Source organism: Rattus rattus, chromosome 18 (genome assembly GCF_011064425.1).
Source record: "Rattus rattus isolate New Zealand chromosome 18, Rrattus_CSIRO_v1, whole genome shotgun sequence".
NCBI lineage: Eukaryota > Metazoa > Chordata > Mammalia > Rodentia > Muridae > Rattus > Rattus rattus.
The window spans coordinates 2277180-2300111 of NC_046171.1; the positions used below are offsets into that span (position 1 = coordinate 2277180).

At 49.3% G+C, this 22932-nt stretch overlaps 1 protein-coding gene across 6 annotated transcripts in view; it reads right to left on the reverse strand.

The window, feature by feature from the left end:
- Pknox1 (PBX/knotted 1 homeobox 1) overlaps positions 1–19576 on the reverse strand; it is a 41538-nt gene extending 21962 nt beyond the window's left edge. For 2 of the 6 annotated variants that reach the window (XM_032888511.1, XM_032888516.1), the window contains exons 1-3: positions 19482–19576; positions 4196–4438; positions 2429–2536 (exon numbers count right to left, since the gene is read on the reverse strand). In XM_032888511.1, coding sequence (XP_032744402.1) covers positions 2429–2479 — 51 coding nt within the window. In that variant the 5' untranslated portion in view covers positions 2480–2536; positions 4196–4438; positions 19482–19576. Of the gene's footprint in view, positions 1–2428; positions 2537–4052; positions 4115–4195; positions 4439–19481 lie in introns of all 6 variants that reach the window. The other 4 variants (XM_032888513.1, XM_032888512.1, XM_032888515.1 and 1 more) reach the window with 4 other exon arrangements.
- Positions 19577–22932: the final 3356 nt, after the last annotated feature.

Consider the following 22932-nt stretch of genomic DNA (forward strand, 5'->3'; position numbering starts at 1 on the left):
TCCTTTAAAGGTGGCCTGACCGTGTGTATAAAAAACCATCACAGGGGCTGCATCACAGGCTCAGCAGCTAAAGCACTGACTGATCTTCCAAAGGACCCAGGTTCAATTCCCAGCACCCACATGGCAACCCGCAACTGTCTGTATGTCTAAGATCTGACACTCTCACACAGACATACATGCAGACAAAACACCAGTGCACATAAAATAAAGATAATAAATACTTTTTTAAAAAGCATTACAGGATGGCGTGACTGTCCACACAGGGGACACGGAATGTCCCTGAAAGAGCAGCGGCATGCTGCAGGAGGCTGTCACCACTCTGTCTGGTACAGGATACACACAGAAGGCAGGTAGAAGTCTAGTCTGAACAAAGACCTAAAGACAGGAAGGAGGGCAACTGCAGCAGCCAGAGGCAGAGCCTCCAGGCAGAGATTCCTAAGCCGTCTGGAGGCACTGGCTGCCCTGGCGCTCCACCCGGCCTGCGCATGCACGCAGAGCTGGGGCAGTTCGGATCTTGCCTGACATGGGTGGGGGATTTCAGGCCTTAGGGAGGAGATATATTATTAGATTTGCATTATAAAAAAACCACCCAGTGCTGGGTGTGGTAGCACATACCTGTAATTCCAGTACTTAGGAGGGAGGCGGGAGGATCATCCGCAGACACCAAGAAGGTTAGAGGCCAACCTGAGCTCCATACACGAGGCCCTCCCCATACTAAAACAATAACTAGAGAACTGGGAAGTGCATGGGGGAGGAGGAAGAGCAGGAAAAAGAAGGGGAGAGGAGGGAAGGGGAGTGGAAGGGAGGGGAGGGGAAGGGAGGAAAGGAAAAAGGTCTAAGGCAGACTTGAAATAGCAAAAACACTAAAGTAAGGTCTGCAAACAGAAATGGTGCAAAACTGGTCACCAAGGACAGGGAGGCAGAGCTTGCCTCAGCTCCCAGACACCCTTGACAGACTCCCTGGTCTCCCTCAAATCCTGTGGCTGGGGCAAAAGAGGGCAGGTGGCATTCCTTCTCTGCCAACTCTGCCCGGTAGGAACTCAACAGCCCAACTGGGAACACCCAGGGAGCAGTGAGAAGGACCCAGCTGTACGGAGGGGACAGTCCGTCAGCTGAGCTTTTCCTCAGCTGCTGTGGGTGCACACACGGCACCTATGAGAACACTGTCCAGGGACAGCCTCAGTGAGCGGACCAGCAAGAGGTTACCAACATCAAAACACAGCAGTGCAAGCACACACAAGGTCTGGAGTGAAGCTCCACTAAGGGTGGCGTTCCTGGGACGGTGCCAGCCTGTGCTTACACTGGGAAGATAAAGCCACAAGGTTCCCATCTTGTTTATTTCGATTTACTTATATTTTAAAATCACGCGTCTGCACGGGGTGGGTGGGTATATGTAAGTATGAGTAAAGGTGACCCTGAAGGCCAAAAGAGCACACTGGGTACTACAGAGCTGGAGTTGCAGGCAGTTGTAAGCTGCTAGGGTATCTGGGAACCGAGCTCAGAATCTCTGTAAGAGAAGCATACAATCTTAATGCTGTGCCTTCTCTCCAGACCAGGACGCCATACTTGTAACCTCATACTCAGAAGGCCGAGGCAGTACTGTCACAAGTTCAAGGCCAAGAGCCTGAGACCCTGTCTCGCCAAACAACAAATAGGGGCTGGCCGGATGGCTCAGTCGATAAAGGCACTTGCTGCCAAGACTGACAGGCTGAGTTCAGAGCCTGGCCCCGCACAGTGGAAGGAGAACTGACTCTTGCCACTTGTTCTCTGACCTCTACACATGCCCTGTGGTACACAGGCTCCTAAATACAACAAACAAGCGTTCTAAGCAAACCAGAGCCAGGTGTGCAGTGCACGCCTATGCCCCAGCACTCAGGACACCAACACAGGTGGATCGAGGGGTCAAGTCCAGTCTCGGCTGCAGAGAAAGACTGTCTCAACATCAAAACCTTCAGCACGCCTAGCCAAGGAGACTGGCATAAAGTGTTTGCCAAGCATGAGGCCTTAAATTCTATTACTAACATTGCAAAAACACAATAAAAAAAAAATCCAGTTTTTCTGTCTTTTTTTTTTCCCCTTCCCAGTGCTGAGATCAACCCAGGTCTTCACAAATGCTAGGTCAGTGCCTGTTTTGGTTTGGTTTTTGTTGTTGTTTTTTTGTATTGTGTTGGTTTTGAAACAGGGTTTTTCTGTGTAGCCCTGGCTGTCCTGGAACTCCCTCCATAGACTGGTTGGTGGCTGGTCAGGAGGTGGCGTCACTTCAGGAGTTAGCATAACAACTGATAGCTCTGAGCTCTGGTAAGTAATGGATGCATTTAAAGTTGGATGTGCAAGCGCATGAACACTAAACAGTCACATAAGGAGCTGTCTGAATTTAGTGTCAGGCTGCCTGGCAGTTGTCAGGATGCAGAATAAGTCAGGGCCTTACTTGTTGTCCATCTTGATAGCTGTCTATACTTAGCGTCTGTGTAGCCATCATGGTTGATGAGAGTTCACTTCAGACATCAGATCATCTTGAGTGAGAAGCGAATGGTGTCTAGGGGAAGAGAACAGAGAGCACCGGTTAACACTTCCTCGGCAGGCCCTGTCTTTCATCCCACAGCACCATGTAATGTCTAAAAACCATACTTCTACACGGAGAGGGGCAATCCCTAACTCTAAGCAAGCCCTCCTTGGAACACTACACTTGCTTAGCAGACACTCATCTTACTGGGCGGATATATGGCTTACTGTGCTGGGCCCCAACCCTCTAGTATATGGTCAACCACATCCTTTATCCCCTAACAAGGAACCAGTAAATTCCTCCACATAAAAGGCATTAGGTAGGATCCCGGGACACCATAAGCACAGGAATCAGCCTAGAGAGGCCCAGCCCTCCTTGAGTATATGACAGTGGGGGGCAGAATAGGAGACAGTAGGAGAGACACCAGGGGCACCACGAGACAGGAGCATGAGGAGAAAAGGAAGATGTGGAGGGGTTCCCAGGATGTGTGGGCAGAGCAGGGCTCCCCAGGGAAGGGCCATCTAAGAAAGGCTGGATGACCTGCTGAGAGCAGAGGGAAAAGAAAAAGGAAACAGCGAGGGCAAGGTGAAAACAATGAGCCCCACAGCGCAGTCAATGCCTGTGTGTAGACAAGTAAGTAAGCAGTGTCATTGCTCAGCGGAGGTAGAAACCTTCAGACAGGGCTGCTGAGCTGCAATGACGGCCAGGGTCTGACAAGCACGGGAGGGGGACCAGCTGATGCAGTGCAACAGCACAGGGTCAGCCCCGGCTGGCCTGGACCAGCAAGCTGGAGCTTGCCTAGTCACTCCAAGGCCAAGGGCAGATATATGGCTTGTTCTGCACTAGCACAAGCAACTAAAGGTCACCAAAGGAAGCACAGTTATATTCCATACTGTGCAAAACAGAAGCAGATACAGCCCCGAGCAGGGCAAGCCAAGGGCAAGAATGAGCAGCATACCTTGAGATAGCTCAAAGAAGGGTAAGGTGTTTTGCCCTAAAGCAATGTAGTGGTAGCAAGAGCTAGGCCACCTCTTGAGCACATGGTAGCCCCTGGGGGTTCTTACATGATGCCCACTTTACATCTGAGGAGTCAGAATAATGGGGCCAAGGCCACATGGTTGATTAAACATGAGCTAGACACATCTCAGCAGCATCGTTCTGAGGCTGTCCTCAGGTACCAGAGCTTTTCACAGGCCCAGGACCTAACACTAGGGGAAGGAACTAATACGTAAATTCACTGGATGCTATGAGGACAGACACAAATTACTGACAAACCCTGGCAAGTCAATGTCAGGAGTGAAGAGGTACAGGATCCAGGTTGAGATGGAGGATGATTATGGGACAGCGGACACCTTAGAGAGGTCTGCCTAGTGAAGTGGTAGCGGGTCACCTACCACCCCTGTGAGAAGGAAGCCAGGAGACAAGATAGCTGAATGGGGGGAGTGGAGCAGACGGTAGGGATGTGTCTGGTCAGGGGAGTTTGTGGCTACAGTGAGGGCAGCAAGTGGGCGGATAGAAACCAACAGCAGGTGTGAGGAGGGTGACTCACGCGCTGACCGCATGTACGGACCACAGTGAATGGCTGAGGGGCACAGGAACCAAGGTGGGGAGCTGTAGGCAGAAGAGTCAGAGACGGTGAGCCAGGAATCTGCAGGTGGACTAAGGGAGCAGGGATGGGTCCGAGCTTCCCACCTGAGCACCTGGAAGAACAGAGCCGTGGGTCCCGAGGTGAGCAAACAGCTAAGAACAGCTCCGTGGCTTGGGAGGGAGACAAAGCAGGACATCTCAGGCTGTAGACGGGTCTCAAGATACCTTCCCGGAAACTGAGCAGAGGAGCCTGGGCTGGAATCACTTGGTCATCATCAGGGTACAGGGGGTACACATGGAGATGAGCCGAGTCCTCCACAAGACACGTCCCACTCTAACACCCAGCACCTAAGCGTGGACCAGATTTAGAAACAGGGTCTTACAGATGGAATGACATTAGGGTCTTACAGATGGAATGACACTAGGGTCTTGAGATGAGATGCCACTGAACTCGGGATGGAGAAACTGTCTAGATAAGAAGGGAGAGAAAGATTTGAGACACACTAAGAGGCTCACCATGGCAAGATGGTGGTACACACTGAAGTGGAAGGAAGCCTAAGTACTGCTCCAGTCACCAGAAGCTGCAAGAGGCAAGGACCGACACCAGAGCCTTCAGAGGGAGAGTAGTCTTGTCTACACCTTGACCACGGATTCTAGAACCATAAGAGAGCCCATTTCCGGGGGTGGGAGGGTAGTGGTGGTAGGGATTCAATTCAGAGCCTCACTCAGGCTGAGTGAGCACTGTAGAGTTTAGTAGACCCAGTTTGTGGTCATTTGGCACCGCAGCCCGAGAGAGCAAATGCACGTATACACACGATATGAAGCTAAGGGACTGAAGAGACCAAAAGGAAGACAGAAGACAGTGTGGGAGGGGACAACCTGGAGGTCAGAGGATAAGAGGAAACAGTATGATGTGAGAATCAGAATAGAACTGCTTACTCGACATAAGACAGGGGGCCATGGTGGGGGAGTGCCAACCATGTTAAGAACTTCCTCAGGATCAGGAAGAGGAGGACTGAGTCAACAGCTGGTAAGCAGAAGGACTGTGGGGGACAAAAAAGGAACCATGGCCCCCAAACCCTACCATCATTGCACCATGTTCCTATGAGCTGTCTGTACTGGGAGGGGGAGGAAAACACTTTAAAGGAGCAGTGTACGGACAACCACTCAGGGTGAGTGCACTGTGGCAACTAAGTTCCTTTGGTGACAAGGTCTCACTATGTAGCCCAGGCTATCCTAGAAACTCACTATGTAGACCAGGCTGGCTTCAAACTCAGAGACTCATCTGCCTCTGCCTCCCAAGTGCTGGGATTAAAGTCATGTGCAGTTATGCCTGGCTTCCAAGTTGAATCTAAAATGCTGTTACGTCTGTTAAATCTGTGTTCCGCCTCTCCCCGGACCCCGTTCTTGAGACAGAGACGCACACGCCTGCAGCTTGCTCCAGAGCATCTCTTACTGTCCTTGGCTGTGGTCACTCTGGCTATCTTCCAACTCTGGCTTCTCCCTCAGCTCCAGCACAGCACAGTCCCCTCTGGCTTCCATCTCTGCAGCTTGCACCTGCCTGCCAGAGCCTGAGTCCGGCCCTGCTCCAAACCATTCTCCTGGCTTTCTACAATGCAAATCTGGGCACCCAAGCCCATCCCCAGCCATCAGTCCACCCCACCTTCCTTCTCGTCTCCAAGAGCACACACCCTTGAACCCGCCACCCTGTGTTCATTCTCTCCCCAGTGGTGGAGTGTCCTACCTCCCCACCCCCCAGCAGCTCTGCCCACCCTCTCTTCCATTCTGTGTGCATGGCTGGCCATGAGCTCTACCATCCATCCCACCTTCCTCCTGGGTTTTGTCTAAGAGGCTGGGGACTGAATGACGGTCTTCGACCATCAGTCAGCTGGGGGTGTAAGTCTCTGAAGGTCTGAGATACTTAAGCCATAGAAGTATCTCTCTTAATGATTAATTATCTTATGGTAGAGCTGGAGATTTGGTTTAGCAGTTAAGAGCACTGACAGCTCTTCCAGAGGTCCTGAGTTCAATTCCCAGCAACCACATGGTGGCTCACAGCCATGTGTAATGAGATCTGATGCCCTCTTCTGGTGTGTCTGAAGACAGTGATGGTATATTCACATTCATACATAAAATAAAATCTCTAAAAAGTTTATCTTAGTGTGTGTATGTGCCTGTGTGAGTTTATGTGTACCATGTACAGGCCAGAGGACACGACCTCAGGGAATAGAGCTGTCGCTGTCACGTGGGGACTGGGGACCGAGCAGGTCCCCTGCAAGCTCTTAACCATTTACAATCCAAAGTTTGCTGTTGTTTTTGAAATAGGGTTTCTCTCCATAGCTCTGGCTGTCCCGGAACGCAGAGATCTGCCCAACTTTGCCTCCTGTGTACTAGGATTGAAGGTGTGTGGCGCCATACCCAACCTCTTCTAAAAGTATTTTAAACAACTTGCTTTCCAGAAATAGCTAGAGCCACTGGACTCCCTTTCCCCGGCCATGCTGGGTGAAGAGGGGCTCGGCTGTGGATGGCACTGTATCTTCCAGGGTAGTCAGCCCTCGAATCCACCGGTATATTGACAGTTCTCCTTCAAAATCAGGTCAGTCTGGAAGTGACTGCGTCACACAAATGGCTGGTGCTGCACTGCTTCCGGACAGCTCTTGATGGACACTTCCCATGCGTGGCAAGGGGGCCACTGCTGCGAGATAGTTTTCCACAAACGACTTTAAGTCTCACTGAGGAGGCTTCCTGGGCAAACCCGGCTAAAGACGATGGCCAGTGGACACGTGTGGGAAGCCAGGGACAGTGCAACAACCAAGACTTCGCCTCCCCGTGCCTGTTCTCCAGAGCACATCATGTGTGCTTATGGTTGTACTCAGTGACACACCACTGGGTCACACTCCCTGGGTACACTGGGCCAGTATTTAGTAGCTACAGACGTCCCCAGTCTCACAGTCGCATATCTCTTTTCCCGAGACACCTGTCTTTTATTGCATCATCCTGGGGGATCGGGATACGGGAGAACAGAGTGACCGAGAGACCTATCTCCCAGCTGAACCCATGAATACACACCCACACATATGATGTATTTTCCCACTACCGTAGGGACGGAGGGAACATTCAGTTGAAAGCGGAAGGGACAGGCATCCTCAGCCGACTGCGTGACTCTCACAACCCACACAGAGATCAGCTCTGCAATTGCTCTCAACTCCTCCAAGAACAGAATGGCCATTTCCTATAAACCCCTCTCACAACGCATGCCCAGCAGGCCCTGCACAAGTGTCTACACAGAGCTCCCTGGAGCAAACAAGTGACTGACAGACTGAGGGGCCTACTTTGGGCTAAGGTAGGGAAAGACTGAATATGCTGGAGGCCTTTTAGTGTTTTTGCTTTTTTAAGACCAGGAGATTCCAGTAGGTGAAGGGAAATACCAGAGCTCCCTACTAGAGCCAGGCTTCCCAGTGATGGGGAACAGAGGTGGGCTCAAGGCGCTCTACAGTGCTGTGGAAATGGAATGTGAGTGTGAGTGCATGGTTTTTTTTTTTTGGTTCTTTTTTTTTTTTCGGAGCTGGGGACCGAACCCAAGGCCTTGCACTTCCTAGGCAAGCGCTCTAACCACTGAGCTAAATCCCCAACCCCAAGTGCATGGTTTTAACACAGGGAAACACAGAAGTAGATATGCATGGGTGATATGCACCCACACATATCTGTTCCACCCACTGAAGGGACACAGTACCAACAGCAATGGTAAATAACATGAGCCCAGACCTTATGCTCAAATAGAAGGGAGGACACTTCAAACTTGCAGGGGCTCCCCTAGGCTGACTGGAGTGAGAGGCTGTGGGGCAGCGCTGCTGCTGGCCACTCCTCCTGGCTCTGGCCAGGCTCCTCTGACCCCCAATGTGACAAATGCAAGATTCACAGGGCCCTTCACAGAGACTTGTACCCAGTGTTCAAAGGAAGGTCTAAGAGGCCAGGTGAAGTGTGAAACTGAGCATTAACTGACATTAGATGGGAGGCCCTATATGTGGGAGACCGATGGTGCAGAGTTTCTGTGGGGAAAGCCACAAGCAATGAATGGAGCCAGCTTAAGAATGAGGACTGCAAACAGCAGATCCAGTGGAGTTGTGAAGTGGAAACGGAAGGGCGCTTTGGAAAGTCAGTTGGATGGTGTTTTGCTGGGGCAAACGTGTGAAAGTGGACACAGGTGTGAAAGGCTCAAGCAGACACAGGAGAGAGGTTGTTCTGCTAAAACAAGCATGTGAAAGGACACGTGATGAAGGATTCTTTGCTAAGGACACGCATGTATTGGTCTGCCTTGCACTGCAGAGTTGAGCTGCATTTGTGGGGACTCCCTAGAGAGAAACTTCTGGTGGTGTGCCACTTCCACAAACTCAGGCTGATTGGCAGTGATGGCAGCTGAGGCAAGACACATGGAGGACACGTGATGTTTGCAGGGTGTAAATAGAACTCAATGGCGTGATGAAGAGAGGGCTTGGCTTGCTTGTACAGCTAGCTGTGCAATACTTGTGGATCTTGAGTCTTGCTGATTTTTGCTTCCCTGAACTTCTCCTGGTGTCCCTCCAACTCCCTCCTGCTGACTCGAGCAGAGGCAAAGGCCTTGCTGTCTCTGTTAGGTCATGTCATCGTGTCACCTGACTCTACAAAACTGGGCTGCTGGTGTATCAGTGAGGTGTTTGCAAGTGGATCGAGCTGCCGCTGCCTGCTAATCTGTGAACTGAACTGCCGATTTCCAGACAACCCAGACAGGAGTTGCTCCAAAGAACCTTTCTAAATAGGTCCATTTCCCCCATATCCTTTCTTTTCCACTACCTCTGGTTGGGTGGTGGGCCAACAGGGAAGTTCAAGTGTTTAAGAACCATCATTAAAAATAAGATTTAAAAAATCAAAGTTATAGAGCTGCCCAAGCCCTTTCAAGGACCCATCAGGACACCAGGTGCCTAGGTATGGCACATGCCCTACAAGGTTTAATGTTTCTCAATGAGCTCTCATTCTTGCTTAGATTCCAAATCTTTAAAGAGCTTCTTGAAACTCCAACCTGATGCTAACACACCTGTCTAAGACCTTTCAGGGACTTTATTAGCCACAAGGTAAAAAGCATTATCTGAGCATATCCAGTGATGGCTGGGCCTTGTTTTCCCTTCCTCCTGACCTCAGCCTCGGGTTTCTTGCAGGCTCTATCATATCTTCTCCCAGCCCCAACAGTTTCCACTTCTGTGGAGAATGGCTTCTACATTCTCTCCTCTCCACAGCTGTCATCTCACTGTAGGAGTTACCCAACCGCTCACCAGCAGCTCGGAGCAAAGCATACCTCCCATCTAGCCCCTGAGCACAGCCGTAATAAACCACTTCTCTTGATGAGTCGCTGATGAGCTCATTTCCTTCCAGGCACAAACTTCGGTGCATTCCAGACAGGAACTTTAGCTGCTTCTAGTCATCTACTATTCCCAATGCTGGGTACACAGCAGGAGCTCAATTATTTAGTTAGGTGACTCCTGAAGTCTGAACAATACAGGAATTACTTGTTCTACGAAAATTCCATAGAGCTCCCTCCTCTGTGCCTGGAGCCTGTTCAAGATGATCTCTACCTGGAAGGTCAGCTCAAACCCTGCTTTCTTCATACATGACCCACAGCTCCCCAGAGGCAGTGCCATGGAGCAGCATGTGTGTTCCTTTTATTATTATACATACATGAATGTTTTGCCTGCATTCTGTGTACCATGTGTGTGCCCAATGCCTTCGGAAGTAAGAAGCGTGCACCAGATCCCACGAACTCCTACAGTTGTGAGCGGCCACGCAGGTGCTGAGAACAGAATTCAGGTCATTTGGAAGAGCAGCCAGTGCCCCTAACCTCTGGGCCATCTCTCCAGCCCAATGTGATGTGTTCCTATGTGTCACCTTCAATCTACCTTCATATCTTTTTTGAAAGTATTTGTCTCTAATTTCTTCTTGATCAAATTTAACAAACACAAAATCAGATTTCCCCTCGTTGGATTACTTCAATCTGCTTATGCTCTTATTTTCCAGTAATACACTTGTGGATTTAGTTCCTCCTGAATACTGTCTGCTTTATCCTGGTGGTGAGGATGTATACTGTAGTTATTCATTTGTAAGACAGAAAACAGCTATAGTCATTCGTTTATTCAGAGGCAGAAAAAGAGTTCCGTTTTTTGAGACCAGGTCTGCGTAGCCCTAACTGGCCTGGAACTCACCATGTGTCTTGGTCTCAAACACTTAAGATCCTTTTGGCTTTGCTCGGTGAGTGCTGAGATTAAACCCCATTTCAAAGGGATAGTTTCTGAATCTCTTTTTTTGTTTCGTTTTATTGGATTTTTTTAATTTACATTTTAAATGTTATCCCCTATCCTGTGTTCCCCTCCAGAAACTCTTTATGCCATCCCCCCTCCCCTTGCTTCTATGAGGATGCTCCATCACCCACCCACCCACTCCCTCCCACGTCCCCGCCCTGACAATCCCCTACACTGGGGCATCGAGCCTTGACAGGACCAAAGACCTCTTCTCCCATTGATGGCTGACAAGGCCATCCTCTGCTACATAGGCAGCTGGAGCCATGGGTCCCTCCCTGTTCTCTTGGGATGGTGGTTTAGTCCCTGGGAGCTCTGGAGTGTCTGGTTGGTTGATATTGTTGTTGTTCTCATGGGGTTGCAAACCCCTTCAGCTCCTTCAGTCCTTTCACTGGGGACCCCATTCTCAGTTCAATGTTTAGCTTCGAGCATCCATCTCTGTATTTGACAGGCTCTGGCAGAGCCTCTCAGGAAAAAGCTGTATCAGGCTCCTGTCAGCAAGTACTTCTTGGGGGTCTGCAATATTGTCTGGGTTTGGTGGCTGCATGTGGGATGGATCCCCAGGTGGGGCAGTCTCTGGATGGCCTTTCCTTCAGTCTCCGCTCCATACTCTGTATTTCCTCCTATGATTATTTTGTTCCTCCTTCTAAGGACTGAAGTATCCACACTTTGGTCATCTTTCTTCTTGAGCTTCATGTGGTCTGTGGATTGTATCATTGGGTAATCTGAGCTTTTGGGCTAATATCCACTTATCAGTGAGTGCATGCCCTGTGTGTTTTGTGATTGGGTTACCTCACTCAGGATGATAGTTTCTAGTTCCATCCATTTGCCTATGAATTTCATGAAGTCATTGTTTTTAATAGCTGAGTAGTACTCCATTGTGTAAATCAATATTTACTGTATCCATTCCTCTGCTGAGGGACATCTGGGTTCTTTCCAGCTTCAGGCTATTATAAATAAGGCTGCTATGAACATAGTGGAGCATGTGTCCTTGTTATATGCTGAAGCATCTTTTGGGTATATGTCTAGGACAGGTATAGCTGGGTCCTCAGGTAGTGTAGTACTATGTCCAATTTTCTGAGGAACCGCCAGACTGATTTCCAGAGTGGTTGTACCACCTTTCAATCTCTTTATTCCAAGAAATACACAGAAGAATACATACATACATACATACATACATACATACATACATACATATATATATACATATATACATTCATATATATATGAAGTTCCTATATAGGAATCTTTAGCTTCCCTTTCAAAGTTCTAACTAGCTTGTGTTACTGTGGTCTCAAACTCTCATTTATAGAATTGATTGTTCAAGTTTTTGAGACTAGCTCTTGTGACTGAAGAGAACTTTGAACCCCCAATGCGGCTTCTACTTCCTAGAACTGGAATCACAGGCAGACGTTACCATACCCAGTCTCTCTTCTCTCCATTTTAGGGGATGGGTCTGTTTTTTTTAAGACAAGATTTCACTGTGTAGCCCAGGTTATCCTTGAACTTACAGCAATTCTCCTGCCTCTGCCTCATGACTGCTAAAAACCTGGCTAGGATTTAATTTTCTGAAACTTGAGTTTTTGGTTTGTTTTTTTTTTATCCTAACACAGGGCTTATTTTGCTAAGTGTTTATGTGGTGAAGACAATCTACATTTTATTTATTAAACACAAATTTCTATCCATGTTTATTGGTTCGTTTGCCATATTGTTTAAATCCTCTGTATCAGCAGTTCTCAACGGTAGACAAGTTTGGCACCCAGGGGACATCCAGCAATATCCAGAGATATTTCTGATTAGTGAAGCATGTGAGATCCTGACAGAGTGACCTGACTCATGTCCTTCCTGAAACTCTCCCTCCTTTGAGAACTACTTGGTCACTGGGCTGCTGGGAGTCACAGGAGATGGAGATCTCTCCCCCCCTCCCCCTGGGAGACATCTGTCTGCCAGTGTATGTATGTTAGTATACTTGCTATAATCAGTTTGGGTAAAGATAATGAGACATAGAAAGTTTAACATTAGTACTGATACTTTGAGTGACACTCAGTGGCCCCCAGGACTTTTCTGTCTAGTACTGACACTAGGAGTTTGTCTTGCCCAGCACTTGCTCCTGTAGGCTGTGTTTCCACCCCTTATTCCCTTCTACCTGTCAGCTGTAGCTGCCTTATATAGCCAGATCGTTTGGCCAGATGTCATCTTTCTGCTTGATTTGGAGCTTTATTAGATGAGAGATTGAGTCCCTTCAAACTAATTGTGATTCCTGATGTTTTGGGCTTATGTCACCTGGTCTTATTTCCCAGTTTCCTTTGTTAAAAAGTCTTTCTGGCTGGGCTTGGTGGAACACAATTTTAATTCCAATACTTAGAGAGACAAAGGCAGGCAGATTTCTGTGAGTTTGAGGCCAGCCTGGTCTACAAAGCAAGTCCAGGACAGTCAGGGCTCTATTACACAAAAGAAACCTATCTCATAAAAAACAAACTTTTTTCTGTCTGGTCATCCTGTATGTGTGGTATGGTCCCTGTCCTCGCCTATCTTCAGTTATCAACTGATTATTTTCACACTACACTAACTAAAGTCAATAGCAACCCTTGGATTCCAGTTGGTTTCCATAACAATCCTGTATTATCAGTTACACATAAACATGTTTATCAGGCAGGTGTACAGGTGCTCACCGGCATTCCCAGCTACCCAAGAAGCTGCTTCAGGTCAATCCCTCGTGCCCAGTTCAAGGTGAGCCTGGGCAACATGGGATGATGCTCAAGAGGACAGACGTCTGCTTCTCAGAATCTACATGGCAGTTCACAATCATGTGTAACTCCACTTCCATGGGATCCAGTGCTATCTTCTAACCTCCATAGGCCCCAGGCACATATGTGGTACACATACATACATGTGGGCAAAAACACTCATACACATATCTTTTTAAAATATCCACTAAAATGTACAAGGGAACACAATTTAAAAAAAAAAAAAAGTTGAATCAGGCTGGTCTCCAACACACGTGCATGAATGCTCGCACGCTTGGTCTTGTGCACTCCCTCCCCCCCACCTCTCTCTGATTGCCCCTTAGCTATAGGGTCATACAAATAGTCACAAAATAACTCCTAGCTCTTGGGCCACATAAACACAAGCCACAGCTAACCAAGGAAAATCTAATCTCTCTCTCCCCACTGGGTTCTCTGTGTAGCCCTAGCTGTTCTGGAATACTCAACTTCTCACCTACCTAAAATCTTTATCAACTCAGGGGGTGGCATCTCAGGTCACTGGGTAGCCCAGCTTCCTGTGGTCCTCTCCAGGATGCTGACACAGGACAGCTCCCCGTCCTGCCTGCTTTCAAAGGGAGCCCAACAACGGCAATCTGGAAATCTGGATGCTCTAGACGAGCCCAGTTCTAGTGTCTGCGGAAAGCAGACTCAGCACTAAAGACAGACACGACAGCAGAAGGCGGCTGAAGACTGCACTCCAGTGTGTTAGGCTGTCTCCACATTTTCTTCTATTACTAATCCTCCTTACCAATTGATGGTCCTTGTCCCAACTAAACCTGCTTTTAACAGACAGGAAGTGCCAGGACCCTAGGAAAACTGGCAAAGGTCTGTCTTCGAAAGAACACCTTCTCCAGGAGCTTTTTCAGGGCATTAGTCACCTAAGCACAAAGTCAAGGGAGTTTTGTTGTGTAAGAAATCTTAAGTGGGGATTGGGGATTTAGCTCAGTGGTAGAGCGCTTGCCTAGGAAGCGCAAGGCCCTGGGTTCGGTCCCCAGCTCCGAAAAAAAGAACCAAAAAATAAATAAAAATAAATCTAAAAAAAAAATAGGGAGGGGTTGGGGGATATTGGCCTGGAAACTGGGAAAGGGAATAACAATGAAAATGTAAAGAAGAAATACCCGTTAATAAAGATGAAAAAAATGATAAAAAACAAAAAACAAAAAAACCCTAAAATAAATCAAGTCCCAAGTGACTATGGCTCATAAATCACAAACAACCCTGGTTCTCATCCCCAGCACAGAAATGGCCAGTCAATGAGTAACTCGTTTGAAGGAAAACATCTGCCAAGAAATCACTTTACTTTTCAAACAAAGCTTGAAAATGTACCATTTAAAACTTGACATCCAAATAAAGTCAGATATTAAATCGTATTAAAACAAAAGCTGTGCCAGGCACAGTGGCATGCTTGCAACCCCCGACTCAGACAGCTCAGCCAATGGGAGACTCAAGAATGGTTTGAGGCAAGCCTGGGCTACACAGCAAATAAAAATTAAAATGTACAGAATCCAACTAAAGACCTAACAAAACTCTAACGACAAAGGCCCTGTGTTAGTGTGAGGGTGAGTGCTGGCATGTATGTGACAGCTCATGTATGCAGGTCAGTCATCTTCCACTGTCTGTGGCTGCATTGCCAGGCAGGCTGGCCCAGTGATTCTCGGTCTCTTTGCAGTCCACCTCACGGGAGTGCTAGGATTTACAGATGTGCTGCCATATCAGCCCCATGTGGGTTCCTGGGGGTCTGAGCTTGGGGTCTCACACGTGTGCAGCAAGCACTTACCTACTATCTCCTTGGCCCTAACAAAGGGCATTTTATAGGTTTTAGAATTTGTTTTGAGGCTGAGTTCAACCAGCCTCAATACAAACTGCCACACAAAACTTGCATAGATGTCCCCAGGACAAACTTTCTCCCTTGGGCACTGCCAGTGTTGCTCAGGGACACCGACAGTGCATGGTAGAAAGAGGCCCCAGTGGGCCCTTCTTCCAGCAGCGGCCGCTTTCCATACCAGATTCCCTGTCAAGCCAGCTGGTACCATGTTGAATGGATCAGAAGAAAGCCAGTTTTCAGACTGAAGACACAAAGTCAAAGGTTAGATGCTCAAAGGCCCTGACGTGTCAGGGATAACCATGAGATATTAAAAAAACCAAACTGTGACACTTAACACTGTTTTAAATTAATTTCTTTATTGTATGTGTGTACAATGTAATAGCTAGTGTGGATGTTAAAGGGAAGCTTGTAGAAATCATTTCTCTTCTTAAACCATGTGGGATCTGGGACTGAACTCAGCTTGTCAAGCTTGGTGACAACTTTTTTTTACCTGCTGAGCCATTTCTCTGGCCCAACTTTAAATTTTTAAAGTAAGAAACATTTATGTTAACATGCATTTGCCAGACAAAGAAGTGCTTTTGACAATTTATATAAAATATATGCACATAAACTTAAAGAATTTCTCCAAAGAAAACACACAAATGTCAAATAAACCCAACATCACCAATCATTAGAAAATGCAATTAATAAAATAAAATGCCACCTCACACACAAGGACAACAATTTAAAAAGCAACCACACTGATGCTGTAAGTGCAGCTCAGTGGTGGAGTGCCTGTTTACAAAGCTCTGGGCTACTGCCACAAAACAACCAAACACCCAAATGCCAGGATGGGGGAATCTGGAAACCTTGAGTACAGCACTGGAAAAACAGCACAATGGCTCTTTAACCAATGTGTAACCATGACATGTGGAAATCTACTCCCGAGACTGTATCAAATGCCCCAAAAGCAGAGCCCAGACATCCACACACTCGTGTACATGGCCACATTACCCACAATAGCCAAAACGCAGGCGGAACCAAAATTTCAGCAATGGTAGATGAACAAAATGCAGGGCATACATAGGATGGAACTTTGTTAGGCTTAAAAATATAGAAATGTTGGGGTTGGGGATTTAGCTCAGTGGTAGAGCGCTTGCCTAGCAAACGCAAGGCCCTGGGTTTGGTCCCCAGCTCCGGAAGAAAAAAAATAGAAATGCAAACACAAGCTAAGATATTACCCAATTTTAGTGAAATTTAAGTGAAATGAGTCAACCACAAAAAGGAAAATTATTATTCCACTTATATGGGGTATCTAAAATCGACACCTTTAGACATACGGAAAGGTGCTGGAAGAAAAAGAAGGGGCGTTTGATGTCTAAAAGGCAGCTCGAGCACAGAGGGCAGTGTGCAGATGGTGCTATGTAGGAAGACAGCACTCAGAAGACTCATGTCCATGGCTAACAAAAGGGGAAAGGCAAAAGTGAGGACTGAGAGGTGAGGTGGAGCAGGGTGATGACCAGACAACATGGACTACAGAGGGAGCCCACTGGATTCAAGTTGTCTTACCCCACTGAGCACATGTATAGTCACCAGAGAAGGCTTACCTCTATCGGAAGGTGGGCCAAATAACTTATAGAGGCCTTTAGGTGATAGGATTACCCTGAGCCGAAATTACCTTATATACACAGAGCACTGACAACCCATGTCTACACTCAAGAGGGAAGAATGGCCTCATGACTTTACCCATCAGGGTGACCACACTCTCTCATTCCAGAGAAAGGCCCAAGATGATAAAATCATCTAGAGTAGGGATGTTTGGAATCACGTCAGGGCTTTGTAAAGCAAGAGCTCTATCAGTGAACTCTATCTCCTACCTTGTGGTTTTCAGGATTCTGCAGATGTTTTTCCTCACCCCCCACACCTCCCTGAAAATACTTGGAATAAGAAGCTACTCCATCTTCTTCCCATGATGCTGTCCCAAGAACCATAGAACGTCAGAGAAACAGTTCTCAACCACAAGCCAGCCACCACACTGACTACACTGCCTGCCTTCTGGGGGAAATTCCCAGAAATAGCTGAACAGCAGGGGCTGTAGCAGGCGAGGTACCTAGCATCCTCTCAGTAATATAACACTTACCAGCCTTTGTGGCCAGGCCTGTGTCTGCTTTGCACCAAATGACCATCCAGTCCAGGCTCTGTTCATTCTACCAATCAACTTTTTCTACACACAACATACTTCCACTCTAGACAAGACTGAAACAGAACTCAGACACTTGGTTTCAGCTATCTGGAAGCCTTACACACCAAAGGCTGTTGCTAACCTCTCTTATCCTCCACCACAGTTAGATCACACCAAGACATCAGGACATCAAATTCTCCTGACTGTTGTATGACTTGAATTACTTGTTACCTCTGCCAACAAAAAGCCAGATCATGAAGAAGGCCCTAACCATTCATCCATCCGTATTCCAACCAAAGACAGCTGAATGTACATGGGTTTCTAACAAGGACAGAAACTGACAAAAATAAAATTATCTACAGTAGCTTCAACCAGGAAGGCAATCAGATCAAGAGATGAGCAGGGCCAGTGTGAGGTATGTCTACAAAACATTTGAGTTGTCAAAGAATTCTCACCACACTCCCAAAGGACTTGGAGGGCTCTGCTCAGACCAGCTGCACGGTGAGACTCTCCACACTTTGGCCCAATACTTTTCTTTTTAGACAGGGTTCTCTATGCAGTCATGGCTATCTTGGGACTCACTCTATAGACCAGGCTAAAGAGATCTACCTGACTCCGCCTCCTGAGTGCTGGGATTAGGGGCATGCCACCACTGCCTCCCTGCTAGGTCAGATACTTTGAGAGCTATTTCAATATGATTGGTACTCTTTTTGACCCTGGGAAAAGTTTCAGCTTCTGGATCCACACTTTGAACTTTGGCAAATCTCTTTTCCTCTCAACAGTTCTGGTTTTAACAACGCCAGGCCCGGGGTTGGGGATTTAGCTCAGGGGTAGAGCGCTTGCCTAGCAAGCGCAAGGCCCTGGGTTCGGTCCCCAGCTCCGGGGAAAAAAAAAAAAAAAAGACAACGCCAGGCCAAAGTCAAGCTTGTAACTGAATGTTACTACTCTTGTAGTGACTTTGTTTCCACAATTCACAATTCGGACTTCCTAAAGTTAGGATACAAGGCGACAGAACCGTTACTAAATGTAAACTGGAGGTCAGGCAACCTGCTGCCCCCTGAATCACAGAGACCGTTGTGGGGAACAAGCTATCTTTCCAGCCATGTTTCCTCTATTCTAAAGCACAGGGAAATCTCTTAAGAAGCATCAGCTGCTGGTGCCCTGGTGCCCAAGTTCGCCAGGAAGAACCGTGAGTTTCAACGGTACCTCACACAATGATGAATCTAAGACTCGACGCGCTACTGCCAACGGGATGCCCCGCACACACAGGCCACAGGCTGGAAGGATTTGCAGACTCTTTTGCCTGCCTCACCTGGACATAGAATGAGCAACAAAAAGCGTGCTAGCAACGCGTTCCCGCCTCAGTCAGATCCTTCCCTGGAGTGTTTAGAGAAAGCTCATTTTTTTTCTAGCGCCAAGACAGGCGGCTTGCTTAGGGGCGTGTTCTTCCATCCTTTAGTGGAAAGCACCCACATCTTTAAAACAAAACAAAAAAGCAAAACAAAACAAAAAAAAAACCAGTCACTTCTGGAAGAACCTTCCCTGTCGAGCCAACACCTACATCTCAACTATCCAGAATCCCTGATGTGTGCTCAAACTTGGCCCCCGCGGCCCGCGCTCCCGGGTGGCACGGCGGGACCAACCGCGCAGGCCGCGGCCTCCGGAGTCTGAAGCCGCGACGTCGCCCGGCTCGGTTCTCCTAGTTGCACAGCTTCCCTTTACAGAAACACACGGAGCAGGCACAGCGGGCCAAACGCTCCCCGAGAAGCTCTTCCCAACGGGCGGTGGACACGCGCGACACGCTGTCACCGTCCGCGGATTCCCGGGGGAAGCCTCACACCGGCTCGGGCCGCCCCTTAAGGCCACCGACCCCGCCGCCATCTTCCTGCCGCGCCGCCCCCCGGCCCTCGGCCCGCCGCCGCGCGCCCCCGCCGGCCCGCGCGCCCCGCAGCCCGCGAGCCGCGCTCCGTGAGCGACGGTTAGGCGCGCGCCTCGAGCGGGCCCAGCGCGGAGGCCCTGCCGCCTTCGAGAAATTTCCGCGCCCTGAACCCACACTGGAAAAAACAAGCCGGGCGCGCCCCGCGCCGCGGCCTCAGCGCCCCTCCCCATCGGCTCACCCCTCCCCCCCCCCCCCCGCCCCGGGCGCGGGTCAAGGTGGCCCCGGGCACCGCCCCTGCCCGACCGCCCGCCTGGCCCGCGGCGGAAGAGGCAGGGCGGAGGCGGCCGCAGCGGCGGCCTCGGCCGGTGTGATTGATAGGGACGGCGGCGGCGAGAGCGGCGGCGGCGGCGGCGGCGGAGCGGTTGAGTGACAGCTTACCTGGGTGCCAATCTTCATCACACTGACAAGCGGCTGCAGCAATCGGGACCCGCAGTGCCGCGCCCGCGTCCAACCGTCACGCCGACGCCGGGCCACGCGACACAGCCTCGCTCAATGGGGAGGAGGGCGACGCCGACGCGCGCCGCATCAATATTCACCGCGGGGGCGGGCCTGCCGTCCCAGGCCCCGCCCCGCCCAGCGCGACGGCGGGCAGGGGGCGGGGCGGGCGGGGCGGGGGCGAGGCAGGGGGCGGGGAGGGCCCAGGAGGGGCGGGGCAGAGGCCGGTCCCGCCCCGCGGCGCGCACTCAGCCTGGCCCCACCCAGTGGCCCAGCCCCGGCGCCAGTAGCAGCCTGCCCCGCCCCAGAGGCAGAGCTTACATTTCACGACCATGCAGTGGGTGTGGCCTAGAGGGCTATAGACCACGCCTTCTCTGCTCACTCCTCTGCTCCCTCCCTTCGGGAAAAGGTTTGTGGAGCTGGGTGGAACCATCTGCAGCTCGGGAGGGGAGTACGGGCTGTACCATCTGAGGACCTTCGACTCAAGGCCTCCCGGCTCCAGCTCTTCGTCCTGACCGGCGCCTTGCAATCAAGGTTCTGGAGCTGGGGTAGGCGCGCGGCGAGGGAGGGAGAGAGGAAGGGGTAGTCATTCACCTTTGAAGACTGGAGGACAGAGCGCCTGAGATGTCTGCCCTGGAACCTGACCATGGTCTCCTAACTGACCACTGACCGTGAAGTGACTGAGGTCTGACATCTGGTCCGTTAGGACATCGGGACAAAAAAAAAAAAAAAAAAAAAAAATGAGCCTTTTCTCAGGAGGAGTGGACAATGTCTCTAGTTGGAGCTTTGCCTAGCCAGATCATCTGCAGCAGCGTACCCTAGGACACGTGGCTTCCCTGATAGCTGTAAAGACAGAGTGATGGAAGCCCTCAGTTTGCCTGGCTTGTCTAAGTTCACTCGTTTTATGCAGTGGCCACCTGAGTGTGTTATGGGTACTTTGCATCCGCGCACAGCTTAGCGGTTCTGATGACCCTACACTCCTCCGGAGGAAGTACACCAGGACTGATCTGTGTCCTCAGGGCCCCACAGACACCCCCAGGGCATCCCTCTCTTTGTAGCTACAGTTCACTTCAGCACAGAACCCCCGTGGAAGGAGAGACCAACTACCAACATTTGTGTGGTATGCACAAACATTTACACACATACAATAGCAACGACAATAATTAAAATTTGAAAAACTGGATTTGGGGGTTGGGGATTTAGCTCAGTGGTAGAGCGCTTGCCTAGGAAGCGCAAGGCCCTGGGTTCGGTCCCCAGCTCCGAAAAAAGAAAAAAAAAAGAAAAAGGAAAAACTGGATTTGGGGGCTGGAGATAGGGCTCAGTTGATAAGCATACACAAAACCCTAGGTTGGATCCCCAACAACAAGGTATGGTGACACATGTCTGTCACCCCAGCACTTAGGTAGTGGAAGCAGAAAGATCAGCAGTTCAAAGTCATTTTTTAAAAAGATTTATTTATTATATATAAGTACACCTCAGAAGAGGGCATCAGAGCTCATTACAGATGGTTGTGAGCCACCATGTGGTTGCTGGGATTTGAACTCAGGACCTCTGGAAGAGCAATCAGTGCTCTTAACCACTGAGCCATCTCTTCAGCCCTCAAAGTCATTCTTATCTACCTTCTGAGGTCCTGGCCAGCATGGAATACATAGGGACCATGTCTCCAAAAACAAAGTTATTAAGAATTGCAAGGGGGGTTGGGGATTTAGCTCAGCTGTAGAGCGCTTGCCTAGGAAGCACAAGACCCTGGGTTCGGTCCCCAGCTCCGAAAAAATGAAAAGAAAAAAAAAAAAAAAGAATTGCAAGGGATCAACAAAAGAATGTCTCATTTTGCTTCCCATCCCCTTGGCAAAACACCAACCAAGGGGTTGGGGATTTAGCTCAGTGGTAGAGCGCTTGCCTAGCAAGCGCAAGGCCCTGGGTTCGGTCCCCAGCTCCGGAAAAAAAAAAAAAAAAAAAAAAAAACCTAGGAGAGGGGAGAGGAAAGAGCTCATTTGGTTTTTATTTCCACATTACAGCCTGTCATTGAGGGACCTTAAGGCAAGAACTGAAGCAGAAACCATAAAGGGCTGTCACTCCTCTCCATGGTGTGACCAGCATGTTTTCTTATACAACTCTGGACCACCCGCCCAGGGTTGTCACCCGCCACATCGGTCTGGGTCATTAGATCATCAAACCATAAGCCACCGGAATCTTTTGCTTCTCTCAAACCCTGTGAGGCCACACAGGACCTCCTCTGAGGGCAGAGATCCAGGGTGGCTTCTAAGGAAAGAATAATATACATTTAACTCTATTTACGATCCATTCTGCGACTTTACAACGCCCATTAAAGCTTCACTATAGGGGCTGGAGAAATGGCTCTGGGGTCCAAAGCACGTATCACTCTTCCAGAGGACCAAAATGTCAGGTGGCAAGCCACCAGTGACTCCAGCTCCAAGGGATTCCACATCCTTCTCAGGCATCTGCGGGTACCCAGATAAATAAAAATAAATTATTTTAAAAGCCCCGGCGCTATTTTTCTAAGGACCATGTTTCCGAGCACGAAGGGAAAAGCCACACATACAGTAACCACCAGCAGAAATTCGAGAGGATTCTTTCCCGTTTTTAAAAGGAATGATCCTGGGAACATAAGTTTGCAACCTGTTCTTCCCCCACTCAGGAAGCACCCGGACATGACCTCACTTGGGAACCTAAAAATTTATCATGTCTCTGATTTTATTTATCCCGTTTCTGATTTTACCCCAACTGTCACTGACAGAAAAGAGGATTTTAGTCCTCTGAGCGTAGGTGCTCGTGGTGAACACATATCTGCAGGTATAACAGAGGAAGGGGGTGGGGCGGATAGCCACCCGCACTGAGTGTACAGCAGCCACATCGGGCAGTAAGAAAGGATTGACTGGGATAGGAGCCAGGCAGGTGGTAGTGTGTTCCATGCAAAACCAAGGGAAGGGCAGAATTGACAAAGGCACAGCTTGAAGGGCTGATCTTCCACTCTGGCCCAGCCAGGGCTCAGGCTTGCAGGGGACCTCACAAAAAAAAGAAAGATACGGTGGTCCCTGACCACCAGGGCTTCGGTGTGCATATCAGCCCAGCAACGGTCAGATGGACACAAGCAGTCCTGGGGTTCCATGTGGGCTAGAGAAGAAGGACTTTGGGTGTCCTTAAGGGATCTGGGGATCTGGAAGGAGGGCTATGATGAATGAGTAGAGCTTGCCATGATGTAGGGTACTTGTAATCCCAGCTACTCAAGAGGCTGAGTCCGGAAGATTGGGAGTTCGGATCCGGCCTGGGCAATTTTAGCAAGACACCTACTTCTGTCCCTTGTCTCAAAATCAACCAGCTAAGCACGGTGTTGCCTATCTGTAATCCTAGCACTTGGTGATGGAGGCAGGAG